At 37.7% G+C, this 16,171-nt stretch overlaps 1 protein-coding gene across 5 annotated transcripts in view; it reads left to right on the plus strand.

Moving 5' to 3' along the window:
• The window catches only part of LOC121383259 (carbohydrate sulfotransferase 15-like), a 70,138-nt gene that overhangs the window by 42,053 nt on the left and 11,914 nt on the right, over positions 1–16,171 (plus strand). For all 5 annotated transcript variants that reach the window (XM_041513169.1, XM_041513164.1, XM_041513167.1 and 2 more), the window contains exons 5-7: positions 1,703–1,859; positions 2,745–2,901; positions 4,807–4,954. In XM_041513169.1, the coding sequence (XP_041369103.1) occupies positions 1,703–1,859; positions 2,745–2,901; positions 4,807–4,954 (462 nt within the window). The remainder of the gene's footprint in view (positions 1–1,702; positions 1,860–2,744; positions 2,902–4,806; positions 4,955–16,171) is intronic.

Consider the following 16,171-nt stretch of genomic DNA (forward strand, 5'->3'; position numbering starts at 1 on the left):
TCGTTAAAAAGTATCTGTTTAAAAGTCGATAACATCTTAAAAATTGCAGCAAACTCAGGAATGTCCCTTTAACTATTTTTCAAAATGCCATTGATATTCTTGGAAATATTTTGCTGATGAAAGATTCACCAGATGAATATTCAATGCAAAATGTATATGAAATTCATCCATTAAAATTGAAGCCGCATTCACGGGACTGGCAAGAGTTACATTAAACGTGACCAAACATTGAACACTTTAATCGAAATAAAACCAACACACGACAAAAGGTGCCTTTGAACTAAATTTAAGCCAACGCCTAATATCACCACCGTTTTGACAGTGAGTCACGAGTGCTTGCCACCACAGCTGTGCATATTCCATTAAGCTCTATTCTGTTCAAGATTGCTTTTTCAAAGCTAATCTTGTGAGTGGCAGTCCTCCTACAGGCGGTGCATGTGGGATGAAAAGTCCTGTTGCGGATATCCGAGGGGAGTGGGGGTCCTCTCAAGGACGAGCGCCTGATAGTAGATCATGGAGGCAATCACGGCTTTGCCTAAAACGTACTTTTGACTGTATTGTGCAGAGATACGATTTTGATTACGGTAAACGATTTTGGCATTCAGATTTAACCAGATACTGATACGATCAGAGAACCAGACGAATTAAACATCATGTAAGCAGCCCCCCTCTCCCCCGACCCCGTCCCGCTCGCCAAAGTTTCAGTAATTGATACTTGTAAAAGTAGAAATGTCAAAATAAAGTGTTGCATCAGTGACATACGTGTTAGATGTGACGCATTATTATCAACAACTGATTTATGAATATCTGTTCTAAATGAGCCGCATCTCCTGCTTTGTTTATGTTTCCATGGGAGGTACCAGTATTTTGATTCGCTGCCAGAGAGCATTGATCGTTGGTAATGGTTTCGAGTGTTCATTAGGCCATAATCACGCGTGCTTTGGCTTGCTGTGAAAATATACACCAACTGCGGTATGTAGAAACAGAGTATTGACAGTCGGCATTTCCCTTTGAAATAATAATCTTCGAGTATTTCTATATTTTAGTACGTCATTCGCGTATATAGTTAAATTGGCAAAAGGTAGACGGTACCGAAATAGGCAGATCGTGTTGGACTTCAACTAAAAATGTCCAAGAATGTGAAATTTAGTTTCATGGAATCAGTCGTACGTCTATAACAGCAACATTATCTTATCCAGTTATCCAAGGCATTTAAAAGTAATAAATGTTTCCAGATACTCACAACATGTGAAATAAACTTAATCTTGATCCATTTAAGTTTAAGGATACCTTCACCAAAATAGTGGATATACATAACAAATTTAGATATACATGAAGTACTATATCAACATGTATCAAACAGCTGATTGTGATATAATCTGACATCTACAATATAATACTCAAAGCCTTTGTAACAGTTTCCGATCCTTCTGATCGCTTCTCCTATTTTGATCTGCACTGCCAACTGCTAACTTTATACTTACCCGATGCCGCGCATCGCAAATATATTTTTGCACTCCTGTCCAGTCGACTACCATACATACATCGTGGTAACTATTGCGTACAAAGGTGAATTCCATACATACGACGGCAATGGAAGCCGCCATCTTTGACTTGGACATCAGAAGCGGTTAAAAGTAGTAAGATATAATGCTGAGGGTGTACATTTAATTGATCGTCTATTTGTCGATTTCTCCGCTAGGTGATGCTAGTGTTTCAACTCTATGGGACAGCGATGATTGGTGGCGGTTGGACGAAAACTGCGGTAGGAAAGAACCACTATATACAAATGCGGACTACATCCATCACTTCCTACCAAATGCAAAAATCATTGTCATACTGCGAGACCCCACGGAAAGGTAAGTTTAGCTAAGCCTGTTTACAAGATAGTACCTAACATTTTTCTTTGGGCGCATGCAATTCACAATTATTTTTTAATAAAAAATTGTTATGATCGAACAACATTTTTTAACTGAGAATGATGCCAACGGGTTATCTCTCTCATTATCTGTGTGTTCTTAAACAGTGTATGTCCAACGTCATATAACCGTAAACAAACATGTGTTGAGTGCATGGTTAAATAGAAGCATTCTTCCTTCCTTCCTTCCTTCATTTATTATTTAAGATAATCCATCCCGTATGCTAAATTTCTAATTCCAAAACTTAAAGCAACATCATATCAACACAGATGGTTCAATTGGGAATAAAAATATATTAGTGAATACATTTCAGTATAATGCAAATTATTTTCTTTGACATATATGTGTGTTGTGTTGTGTGTGTATGTGTATGTGTATGTATGTGTTTGTGTATGTGTGTGTGTTTGTGGGGGGGGGGGGGTGTAATGAGAATGAGAGTGGAGATTGATGGTAAGAATGATGGCGCTTAACTAAGTGTTTTCAAATTATTGTTATTATGTTTATCATTTCTGGCTACCAATCATAAATTAATTCTAGTAAATTAGAGATCCAATTTCTAATTATTTAGTAATTATATTTATTAATTTTATAATTGCATGTATACTAAAACGAATACAAGGAATATAGCATACTAAAACTGTATTTTCTTTTAACGTTATATTGTCTTATTATTAAACAATTTGTTTTCTTTTTGTGTAAGAATGTATTCAGACTAGCTGTATTTTAAAAATGTCTTCTGAAAAATTAATTGTTTTTTTAAGGATGTTCAAACCAGGTGTATTTTGTAAAATGTCTACATAAATTGTTCTTTTCTTTTTGTTTAAGGTTATATTCTGACTATCTGTATTTTCAAAAATCCCGAAAATCAGCTGAGGATTTTCACCTGGAAGTTACCAAAGCAATTAACGGGTTTGAAGCATGCCTGGGGAAATACACTCAAAGATCGTGCATATACAACAGAACCGTTGCAAATCTGTCAAAGGTAAGATAAAAGTCATTCTTGACATTGTTATAACGTCTGAAAATTAATACGCAATAATCATGATGTCATGTAATGTATTATGTAAAAACATATATCAAGGTTCGTACTGTATTTTCATTTTCTTACCATTATTACTAGACCACTGTAAATATATATACTCTTCAAAAAAAGAAACGCAAAAGGGTACAAATGGGTTATAACTCCGATTTTATGTTTCCTACCGGTTCATGCTTTGTGAATATAAGGTCATTGCATGTCCCAAACACATTCCCACGGTTACATTCGATAAAACGCAGCTACTGTACAATAAAGTTCCAAAATGTGAATATTCGCAAAAACGCAGCCACGTGCAAACCATGTCACCACTGCACGTGCGTTGTCTGCACGTGCAACATGAACACCGACAGTATAAAAGTGCAGGGTGTTCGCTTGCCTGGCCTCTGTATCTGGCCGACAGTTGACAATCCAGGACATGCCACGTCTCAGTGAACCGCAGAGAAACAATGCCATCGGCCGACTAGACGCAGGCGAATCCAGAACGGCCGTTGCCAGGGCATTCCATGTGTCCCCAAGCACCATCTCCAGACTGTGGGACCGTTACCAGCAACATGGATCAACACGTGACCTCCCTAGATCCGGTCGACCACGGGTCACTACCCCCGGGCAGGACCGCTACATCCGGGTACGCCACCTTCGGGAACGATTGACTACTGCCACCTCCACAGCCGCAGCAATACCAGGTTTGCGCAGGATATCCGACCAGACCGTACGGAACCGCCTACGTGAGGTAGGAATTTGTGCCAGACGTCCAGTTCGAGGTGTCATCTTAACACCACAACACCGTCGACTCCGACTGCAGTGGTGCCAGATTCATCGACAATGGCCTCAACTGCGATGGAGACAGGTGTGGTTCAGTGACGAGTCCCGATTTCTGCTCCGACGTCATGATGGAAGATGTCGCGTGTATAGGCGTCGTGGTGAACGTTATGCGGCAAACTGCGTGCAGGAAGTGGACAGATTCGGCGGGGGTAGTGTCATGGTGTGGGCAGCCATCTCACACACTGGCAGAACTGACCTGATCCACGTGCAGGGCAACCTGAATGCACAGGGCTACATCGACCAGATCCTCCGGCCACACATCGTTCCAGTTATGGCCAACGCCAACGCAGTGTTCCAACATGACAACGCCAGGCCTCGCACAGCACGTCTCACAACGGCTTTCCCACAGAACAACAACATTAATGTCCTTCCTTGGCCATCGATATCACCGGATTTGAACCCAATTGAGCATCTATGGGACGAGTTGGACCGACGCCTCCGACAGCGACAACCACAGCCCCAGACCCTGCCCGAGCTGGCAGCAGCCTTGCAGGCCGAGTAGGCCAGCATCCCCCGGGACGTCATCCGTACTCTGGTTGCTTCAATGGGCAGGCGGTGCCAGGCAGTTGTCAACACACGCGGAGGCCACACCCGGTATTGACTCCAGATGACCTTGACCTTGGTGGTGTGTCCTATCACTTACTCACAATGGACTAGAGTGAATTGTGAACAATCCTGCAACATTTGGTAATTATCGGACTCACCATTCAATAATTAAATCAATTCTCCAAATGTTACGACAATGTGGTTTTGCGTTTCTTCTTTTGAAGAGTATACTATAAATGCACATATGCACCCACGGACGTACACGCCATTTACTCTAAACAAAACCCCACCCTGAGTAACAACAGTAACATCAAAATCCCCAACCCTTCAATCATCCCCATGCCCCAAAATATTTTAAAATTATTTCAATAATATTGATTTGTTTCTTCCAAAAATAAATCGCCGAGACTACACAATTACACAATTACGAATAAAAGAAATGTATGAACGATTAAAGCCATCATAACTTTATGTCCTCAGGTTCGACTACGAATAGGACTGTATTACGAATTCATCAAGGAGTGGTTGAAAGTCTATCCCCTCGACCAGATGCTTATTATTCGACTCGACGACTATGCCAGGGACACAAGACTCACGCTACAGAGGGTATTCAACTTTCTTGGACTCAGTAAGTTGTGCTTTATTCATATTTGACTAGTTGTCCTAGCCTACGTTCAGTCAACCGTTTTTCAATAAGCGAACACAAACTATGTTGACTAGTTCCAGAAGTGGTCATTCGGTTTAAAGTGTAGAGTAAAAACCAGTCTCGCAAGCATTAGCGAAAAACATCTCTATGCTGAGTTCAGTTAGACCGATCGGAAAACCGTTCAATAGACAGGTTCGTGCGCTTCGTGTTAAACCAAATGACTACATCTGGGACCAGTCGGATAGTTCGCGAACGTTTGCATCGCTCGCCGTCGCTGAACACAGAGCTGGCTAACTTACACGTGATTTAAAGGGACAGACCCTAGTTTCAGCTCATGAAAATTAATACTAAGTTAAGTTAATCAACAAACCTGTAACACATTTGGATAAAGTTACAATTCAGTGAAACAAGAATCTGTGACTTTGAAATGGTGAAATACCCTCTAAAAATAGACTAAAACTCGACGCCATAACTGTTACCTCTCAGACGCACGTACGTTTTTAAAAATATGAGAACTGCATTTTGTGATATTAAAAATACCAGGATGACCAAAAACACACCGAATGTACGGAAGTGGATAATCTAAACAATAAAATCTAAGTAAAGTATTATTTCTGTTATCAAAAACGGCTCTAATAGTAAAACAATGCTTATTGTTTAAAAACTAGGGTATGTCCCTTTAACAAAGTATTGGATAACAACTGTACAGGACGAATAAAATGCTAGTCTCAGACTACCAACTGTCAGCAGAAAGTTGGCCAACTCGACGGTTGCGTTGTAATTTCCCCAACTCCCGACTTACTACGAGTATGCTCAGATTAACAACTAATGGGTTATACGACGAGAATCGAGTTGTAAGAGCGCTCAGACAACAACTGAACAGTCGTACAAGTCACGAGAGCAGAAAGTTGGCCAACTTCCGGTCAAACTTTGTGCTGGCAGTTGGTAGTCTGATCCTAGCATTGATTAAGCCACTAATCTCTGTTCTTGGCAGCGTACATCCGTACATACACACGCATGCATTCCACGTTAAGCACGCATGCGTTCCATGAAACGCATGCACGCCATGATACACGGTCTGTACGATATCTGGGAGCAAAATCCCCAAGGCAGACCAATATATCTATTCGTGTAATGCTCCACTACATAATGATAACGTAGTATGTAATAAACACAGTTATTACCTTCACAGAAACGAGCTAACAACAGACACACTAACATAATGGTTTAACACAGTTTAGTGTGTATAATAATTTTTCCCTTGTCCATAACCCTCACAGACAGTGGCGGATCCAGAAAAATCCATTTAGGGGAGCCCCAGTGACATGAGGTGGAATGCCAAGGGAACTCTGGGGGGAGGGGTTGGAGCGAGATCGTAAAAAAATATGAAAATTAATATATAATAAAATTATATCTATCGCAAAATTTAGGGGGGTGGGGGTGGCGGGCCCTAGATCCGCCTCTGATAGACATAAACCTCCTTTAGATGTTGAGATCACATTCATTTAACAATTGAACGTGATGTTTGTTTAGGTTCCTATAACTGCTTTTCACATTGTACGTTCAGTTTCTGCTGGAAGTTGGTAGTCTGATATTAGCATTAGACTTACTGTATTCACTATTTTCATATTGCAAAACTGGGGGATGTTCAGAAGGACAAATGCTCTCCGTTGCTTGTCGAATGATGCACTTAGAAGTGTAGATTCATGAAATATAATTAACTCGCCCATACGGGGCACGTAAATTATTTTGTTTACGAATCTATCCGCCACCTCGTACATTCTCCATACGCGACAATACATAGTCGTTTTGTGCTATTTTATAAAGTGCATACTGGGTACTGGAACGGGAAATCACGGTTATAGGCACTGGCGCAGCCAGGATTTTATAGTGGGGATGGGGGCACCCATATAGAGAGTGGCACTCTTACTGTCTATGAGTCGTGTTATGGAGTGACAGGCTAAATTAGGTATTGAGGGGAAAACAAACTGTAATGGGTGCCATACTGCCATCCCCCGTGGCTATGCCAGTGGTGAAATCCTATTCCAAAGTTTGATGCTGTGTTATTATGAGCTATCATAAACTTCAGTGCATTACCGCCGTATTTTAAGTGTTTAAAATGCGCTACATCTCGTCTCAAAAACAAACATAATATTATGTTCATGTAGATCCAAGAAACGTTATAACAAACATTTTTTTTAATGATCTCTTTTCACATATAATATTGTGGTTTTTTAATTAGTACTTTTAAACCTGAATGTTTGTTTTTATATTTAGTTTCGTAATGGAAACAAATCTTATCGTTGACAGGCTGTTTAGATCTAACAGATGAAATTCTTCAAATCGTTTCGGTTAAATGCACACAACCACGCCCTTTGAAACTTAACTCCGAAACGCATAATTAAAATTTACTTGCCACACCCTTTTTTTTTACTGCAGGGAAACAAAAGCGTTTAAGAAAACCTACGCCCATATTATTTATCGTGTGAGAAAAAAAAAGAAAAAAAAAGTCCAACAAAAAACAACGTCCAATGTACGTTATTCCAATACTTGACTGCATAAGGGAAGGGATGGGATGTATGGGACTACGAGACGGATCTGCAAACAACAGGGGTGGATCCACGATTTTGTAAAGGAGACATCCAATAATTCTAAAAAAGGGGATATTTTAGCTTGCCGAAGGGAGCGAAACAAATATAGGGAGGAATGGGGTCGAACGGAAGTAGCGGGTCACGTAACCCCTATGACCCTCCTCTGGATTCGCCAATTAACAATGCCAACAAATTTAATTTAATTTAAAATATATCAAACTGATGCTTGACGAAAACGCTACACTATTACTGTAATGTTTGGTAGTTTATTTTTTAATTTCCGTGCTTTTTGTTAATTAGTCTCTCTCTCTCTCTCTCTCTCTCTCTCTCTCTCTCTCTCTCTCTCTCTCTCTCTCTCTCTCTCTCTCTCTCTCTCTCTCTCTCTCTTTCTCTGTGTTTATGCATGTGTGTATCTGTGTGTGAGAATAATAATTGCCGACAGTTAAGATTAAACTTAAGATGCTGCCTCTCAATGTATTTAACAGATGGCGGGGTGGGTTAATGAAAGAGAGGGGTCGGTAAAAAGAACCGTCATGTAATATTTAACATAAACACCAAATGCGTTCCTTGCACAAACACGCCATTACGTATTGCAGACATATAATAAACTCTCAGTGAAATGGTTTAAAAACAACAAGAAAAAACACTCAGAGACGCAAATTAAATTATTGCTGCTCGTAATACTTTAACATTTATGCACGGCTGTTGAAACGCCTTTCTGTACACAACATTAGAAAACTGCGCCGTTTTCATTCCAGAAAATGTCACATGGTGATGGGAAGAAGGGGCAAGGAGAGACGATGGGGAGGGGGCAAGGAGAGACGATGGGGAGGGGGCAAGAGCCCATAATAAGTGCTGTATCTGTTGAAAATTATTAAAATAACTTCAAATATGACATATCAGTTGGTAAATTTGATAATTTGACTTGATTATTAAACGGGGGCGGGGGAAGAGATGTAGCCCAGTAGTAAAACGATCGCTTGGTGCGCGGTCGGTTTGGGATCGATCCCTGTCGGTGGACCCATTGGGCTATTTCTCGTTCCAGCCAGAGCACCACGACTGGTATAATAAAGGCCGTAGTATGTGCTATCCTGTCTGTGGGATAGTGCATATAAAAGATCCCTTGCTATTAATGAAAAAACATGTAGCAGGTTTCCTCTCTATGACTGTGTCAAAATGACCATATGTTTGACATCCAATAGCCGATGATTAATAAAGCAATGTGCTCTAGTGGTGTCATTAAACAAACAAACTTTTTTAAATTATTAATCGAAAGGAATTAAACAACAACAACAATATACATGTATCCAGGATTTGGTGGGACAAAAACAAGTTTTTAAATATGTACTGTATTGTGGAATGTTCCATGTTTTAGTCCCGAATGAAATAATGTTCAGTTATCACGAGCTATAGCGAGTGACAATGAAAATTAGTTCACGAGGGACATAAACATGATACGAAATAGAAGCGAGTTTAATATCCTATTTATTACCCATAATCGATCTTAATTTATATCACTGGTTGATGTTCCGTAATGTTAACAATGAGTTTATGTCCCTCGCCTATACCACCAAATGATTCAGTTATTTGGCACCACACTAGTTTATGGTGTATTGCACCAACAAACAGTTTTATTAGTGCGTATACAAATATATATACAAATGGAATCTTTCATTTTGTTGTTGTTGCGGTCTTTCAAATATATAACGGAATGCGTGTGCTAAGCCTACTAAAGTACTAATCAAAATTATACCCAGGTGATTTTCCATTCTTATATATTATTTATGAAAATCCCTGGAATAAAAACCATAAAAATATGTCAGTATTATCATGACCTGTTACGGTATTCAAACAACCGGTACAAAAAATGACAATAAATGACCTGTTATAGATAGAAATATGAGATGTATTTACAATTTTACTGCAAAACATATGTAATTTGAAACAGACTATAACACCCAGGTTGATATTGATAGCAGAAATAATACACCTGTCCTTTCCAAAACAATGAAGTTCAATATACTGCTTTGTCAGATTAAGATTTGAACAAATTATTTATTAGCACATTGATTATATGGATACAACAGAAGTCATTTTGTTGTTAGCAAATTTATATAATTATTTTAGTTATTTTATTTAATATGCTGGACTGCTATGTATTCTTACACTTATATAAAAAAAAGTAGTGTCGGAAATAGAATAAAAATTATTTTCGTCGATTATGTCTTACATATTAAACAGACAAGTAAATATTTTGTAAATATCTATTTAAATATAGTCTACCTAATTTAGCATTTACTTGTTTTGGCTCTCATTGATGCACCAGGTGGTCTTTACTCTTGAAGTTAACAGAAATCTGTCAGTAAACATGTGATTTGTGTACTTTATTGGAACAGACTATAACAAATTTTGGTCAACTTGTGTCAATTTCATTGCTGTTTCAATATGTCAGCGACCGTTTCTGATGACGGTTTACCCCTATCCCTTTCTAAAACAAAATATTTGTAGACATTTATAAGTAACGTTTGAGCAAAACTGTCAAGAACCATTTTGAGTTAGTTATTTATTATACCGGTATTAAAGGTGCTATCTCAAAGTTGCATAATAACAGCTATTGCAAATCATGTTTTTATTAAATTTTGCTTTAACGTTTAAAGATTACACCTTTAACTATATGCCCATAAACAATTATAGGAAATAATTTTATCCACTAGTAGAAAATATATTTTTATTGGAGAATCTTTATCACAAACAGATGCTCACATATAACTTCTGATATAGCACCTTTAAGTGGTTGCAAGATTGTGTAAATTTCTAATGTACTAATATTGAATTTATATTCACTAAATATGCTGGTCATAATTAATAATTTATGTTGCAATTCAAAATAATCAGTTAACTTGCGGTTTTAAATTAAAAGTTTGTTTAAAGGTAAATGAAATTGACACATATCCACCAAAATGTGTTGTAGTCTGTTCCAATAAAGGTCACAAATCTCCTATTTACTGACATCTTTATTTTAATTTCAAAAGTAAACACCACCTTGTACATCAATGACAGCCCAAACAAGTGAATGCTAAATGAGGTAGAGTATCATTGAATAGATATTTACAAAATATTTACTTGTCAGTTTAATATGAAAGAAATAATTGATGAAAATAATTTTTATTCTATTTACGACACTACTTTAGTACTTGTGATTTCACCTGTCAGGCGTAATCAATATCAACCTGGGTGTTATAGTCCGTTTCAAATTACATATGTTTTGCAGTAAAATTGTAAATACATCTGATATTTCTATCTATAATAGATCATTTATTGTCATTTTTTGTACCGGTTATTTGAATACCATAACAGGTCATAATAATACTGACACATTTTTATGGTTTTTATTCCAGAGATTTTCATAAATAATATATAAGACTGGAAAAATCACCTGGGTATAATTTTGATTAGTACTTTAGTTCAGCAAATACTGTGTAATGTTCAGGGGTGTTTTTTTCAAGTGTCCCCACGCCTTCGATGACATGGGTATATCATACACTAATATTAGTAATTCAAAATGTGACTAAGAAGAGATGCTATTTGGTGGAATGCTACTTTAAAGGGACTGTCGTGACTTTTCAGCGCTAGCAAGACTTCCGTTTGTTCCACCAACAAAATAAACACCCAGCCTTCTTTTCCCATTAAAAAAAAGCACTATCTTAACATGTTTTACATGTAAAACATTATACGGATAAATAAATACTGAATGACTTATAGCCGAATTATTTCATATTCTGTTTGTCCGTTGGAAGAAATAATAAATTTGTACATATAACATTATTATAAACAAAGATCAATATTGAGATACTACAAAATGACACGATATCCTTAAATGCATTGTTTGTAGAAATATTCTAAGCAAGAAAATGTAAGTAAATTGTAATTTATTATTTGCCTAAAATCTTTTAAAATGTCTCCAAAAATCAGGATCTGATTAAAATTAGCTCTACTGGGTCTACCAGATCTAACAGTATTGTGTGGACTCCCATGTCCAGGTGAAATTTCATCTATAAATAACAATTTAAATATCGACCAATTACACTTCGCCTTTTATAGCGTTATTCGGGAGCCTACAAATTCTAAAAATATCGGGCGAGACTATTTATGCAATAGACGAACTTGTTGGTATATTTCAACATTAAAAAAACAGGGGGGAAAGTGCAGTAATAAACTCTGGATTGTGTACTAGTATAAACAGATTTTATGACTATACCATCATGGTTGTTTTTTACGTCTTTAAACGAATTTTATATACAATTTTATATTACAATTAGTTTCCAGCATACTTCGTAATTCACCCGAATCATTTCGTATACCCTCGGCATAATCCCGAATGTTTTCAAATTCTTTTCAAATCACTGGTATGATTTTGCAAGTAAGGTTTTGATTGGTCGAATGAAAGGTCAACTGGACATGAGCTCCAATGGGCTGCTGTTAGATCCACATGTAATAGTGGAGCTGATTTTAATTAGATTGCATAATTCCCAGTCGTTTTTAAAAGAGACTGTCCCGAGTTTGTCGCCAGAGTTTTTTTAAATCACTGATTCATTTCATTCAACTTATTTTCTTGCTTATATCTAATTAAAGTTCAAGCACGCTGTCCTGGGGGTTAGTTGTTAGTTGGTTAGTGGTTAGTGAGAGAGAAGAGGGTATAGTGGCCTTACACCTACCCATTGAGCCCTTAAGAACTCGCTCTGGGTTGGAGCCGATACCGGGCTGCGAACCATGTACCTACCAACCTGTAGTCCGATCGCTTAACCACTGCGCCACCGAGGCCGGTTTAATCACTGAAATGCATTTTCTGATTTTGATCTGGTGTTTGTATATACAGGGTGTTTCTGATCGCTTGATTGTTTCAAGAATCCAAGACTAGATTTTACCTATCAGAAACACGGAAGTGTCAGACACTGATGTTTCAAGAATCCAAGACTAGATTTTACCTATCAGAAACACGGAAGTGTCAGACACTGATGTTTCAAGAATCCAAGACTAGATTTTACCTATCAGAAACACGGAAGTGTCAGACACTGATATTTAAAATAGGAATTAGACGTGTAATTGTATTTATTAAAAAGGTTCTGTTAGTCAGAAACCTTTTACAATGGCAGCAAACACAGTCCCTTTCAAAGTAATAAAAAAAGTTAAAGTTTGTTAACGATACCTCTAGAGCACACTGATTTATTAATAATCGACTATCGGTGACAAACATTATGTAATTTTGACGTATAGTCTTAGAGGTGAAACCCGCTACATTTGTTCATTAGTAGCAAGGGGTCTTTTATATGCACCATCCCACAGACAGGATAACACAAATAGCTCAATGGACAATGCCATCAACGCAGAAATGTTAACTGTATGGAAATGGGTAGGTTATTACTCCCAAAATACTATACACCCACCACCGCATTCAGCTGAAGTTTGGAAATATCATAAGAAAAACAATGCAAAACACGTCTCACAATTGGCAGACCTTTGTTCATTAAGATCCGAAGCCATCATCGCGGAACTGCAAACCAATTATGTCATGTTTTTCTCATTTTTGAAAGAAATATTAGCAGCGCAGTAAGGTGAATGTAATGTGTAAGGGAGATCACAGAGACACCTAACCGTCTGATTATTATCTGGCGGAAAACCGACTGATGGGGCGCCGATAGCAAGGTACGGTTGGCGGTACAAACGAATAAAAAATACCACTGAAATATACCGAGCGACACTCAAAACGCACCTGGCTGCGGGGTTTCTGCTTTATACTCCAGACCAAGACCCGTGTTTATAAAACAATTATTAGAGTCCAGACTCAATCTCTAATGACGTCACGCGCATACAATTTGTGTGGCGTAGTCATGACATTACTGTCTCAGACTCCTTTAGAGTTTGGAGTCTAGACTCTAAACGTTTTATAAGCAACAGGCCTGGTATAACGACATGTTTGACACAAAAAAATGTCCTGAACTGTCGTTAAACAGAAAGGCCATTTGTTGTTCGACACGGACGGAACGTAACCCAGTGGTAAAGCGCTCGCTTGATGCGCAGTCGGTCTAGGATCTATCCCCTTCGGTGGGCCCATTGGGCTATTTCTCGTTCCAGCCAGTGCACCACGATTGGTATATCAAAGGCCGTGGTATGTGCTATCCTGTCTGTGGGATGGCGCATACAAAAGATCCCTTGCTACTAATGGAATAATGTAGCGAGTTTCCTCTCTAAATCTATGTCAAAATTACCAAATGTTTGACATCCAGTAGCCGATGATTAGTAAATCAGTGTGCTCTAGTGGTGTCGTTTAACAAAACAAACTGGATGTATTCTGGTAGGCAATAAATAAACCAAAAAGTGTATAGAAGAGTTAGGGTTATTGTGTGTTTCATATAGAAAATACAACGTGACTGGTAGTTGGATACCATTTAAAGGGACATTCCCGAGTTTGCTGCATTGTAAGATGTTTCCGACTAATAAAATATTTCCACGATTAAACTTACGTATTAAATATATTTTCTTGTTTAGAATATTAGTGTCTGTATATTCAGTGTGTTTCTGGTCGTCTTAATATTTGTAAGAAGCCCAAACTGAATTTTGTCTTCAAATAATTTCGTACGAAAAAATATATTTTAGGAAATAAACTGAAATTTAACGTACTACAAATATTAGAACGATCAGAAAAACGTTTAATATACAGCCACTAATATGATATGCAGAAAAATACATTTGATATATAATTACAATCGTTAAAGAGTCTGTGTTAGTCGATAACATCTTAAAAATTGCAGCAAACTCAGGAATGTCCCTTTAACTACGAGTTCTTTTAGGGCGTATTTAACGAGCGAAAGCGAGTTGGATACGTTTTCAAACAACGAGTTGTAAGATATATGTAAATGGTATCTAACGGACAAGAATGTAGTATTCTACTCTCTTTTTTTTTACAAATCCTCAAAAACCAGGATTTCAAAACCTTTCAACGTCTTTTTCGACAAAAACATATTTACAGCCCTTGTGCTTGTAGCTGACAGACAAATCAATTTCAGGTTAACGTATACGTCACAATGCAGTCTTGGCGAGCTGGGGCTCGTTCTACGAAACGATCTTATTATTCTATTGACCTGATAACTCCATCCTGATAATTCGAAGTGTTATCATGTCACTAAGAAATGAGTTGTGCGCATGACGGATGTTTGCTAAATTTTCAGGTAGATCGTTTTCTCACTGTTGCCCATGCGCGTGCTGTAACCTCACCGTGGTGCAGGGGTGTAACATTCTCTTTGAGAATGGCCAATACAGCACAAATTGAAGTTTAGAGTAAAAGTCAGTATCTATCTGTGATATTTGTATTTGTATTTTGCACAGTTCTTTACACTGTTTTTATTTATATCTTGAATTTTTCTGTTGATGTTGATCATCACCTTGTTTGTTTCCATTACCATAGTTTGACACCCAATAGCCGATGTATTTTTCGTGCTGGGGTGTCGTTAAACATTCATTCATTCATTCATTCATTTTCTCATTGTTCAAACATCCATTTACAGCTATAATCGTTGAAGCTCGCCTGTTACACCGTTATCTAAACCTCTCCAAATAATCACGATATTAAAACGTAAAAACTTAAGATAATCGTAGCACTAAGATCGCTTCGTGGAGTTAGGCCCAGGTTATCACCAAGGAGCAGCCAGTTGTACGTCTTTAAATTGTTATCATACATATATGTGTTAAAACTATGTGTTATCAAAAATAAAGTTCTCACCAATGGGTGTGTAAGAAAGCAACATCCCACATGCGACAGAAATAACAAGCTGATAATTGGGTGGTGCGTTTTTACTGGGGTCCAGTATATTATTTCTTAATGGAGTACATACAGACTCGTGTGTCAGTCGGTGCTCACTGCAGATTGAAGTAAATATTTTCATTGGGAAGATGATGTGTAAAATTTCAGTGCAGACGTGAAGGAGAGTGGAGATAAAGTACCTTCATGTGCATATGTGCATTACCGTTTCTTTTGGGGAATTCATTGCTATCAACTACAAGACACGTATGCCGGAATTCCGTCGTGGGTGGGGTTTGGGTGCGTTTTTGTCAATAAAACACATACCTAATATGGTGTGGGGGTTTTTTCCCACATTGCTCCACTCCCACACTATCCCACCGACAGATAAGAGTCAAATAAAATACCAAAAACAAAAAACCCACAAAAGACACCCCCTAAATCCCCCAACTTTATTTATCAAATAAATGGATCCATCCTGGGTTTATTTTACAAGAAGAATCAATATAAAAATAATATGTGTCATTATATATAAAACAACAAACTCACATATAGCCATGTGTCATTACATATAAAACAACAGACAAACTCACATATACCCATGTGTCATTACATATAAAACAACTGACAAACTCACATATATCCAAGTGTCATTACATATAAAACAACTGACAAACTCACATATACCCATGTGTCATTACATATAAAACAACTGACAAACTCACATATATCCATGTGTCATTACATATAAAACAACTGACAAACTCACATATACCCATGTGTCATTACATATAAAACAACAGACAAATTTAC

Source organism: Gigantopelta aegis, chromosome 10, assembly GCF_016097555.1.
Source record: "Gigantopelta aegis isolate Gae_Host chromosome 10, Gae_host_genome, whole genome shotgun sequence".
Taxonomy (NCBI): domain Eukaryota; kingdom Metazoa; phylum Mollusca; class Gastropoda; order Neomphalida; family Peltospiridae; genus Gigantopelta; species Gigantopelta aegis.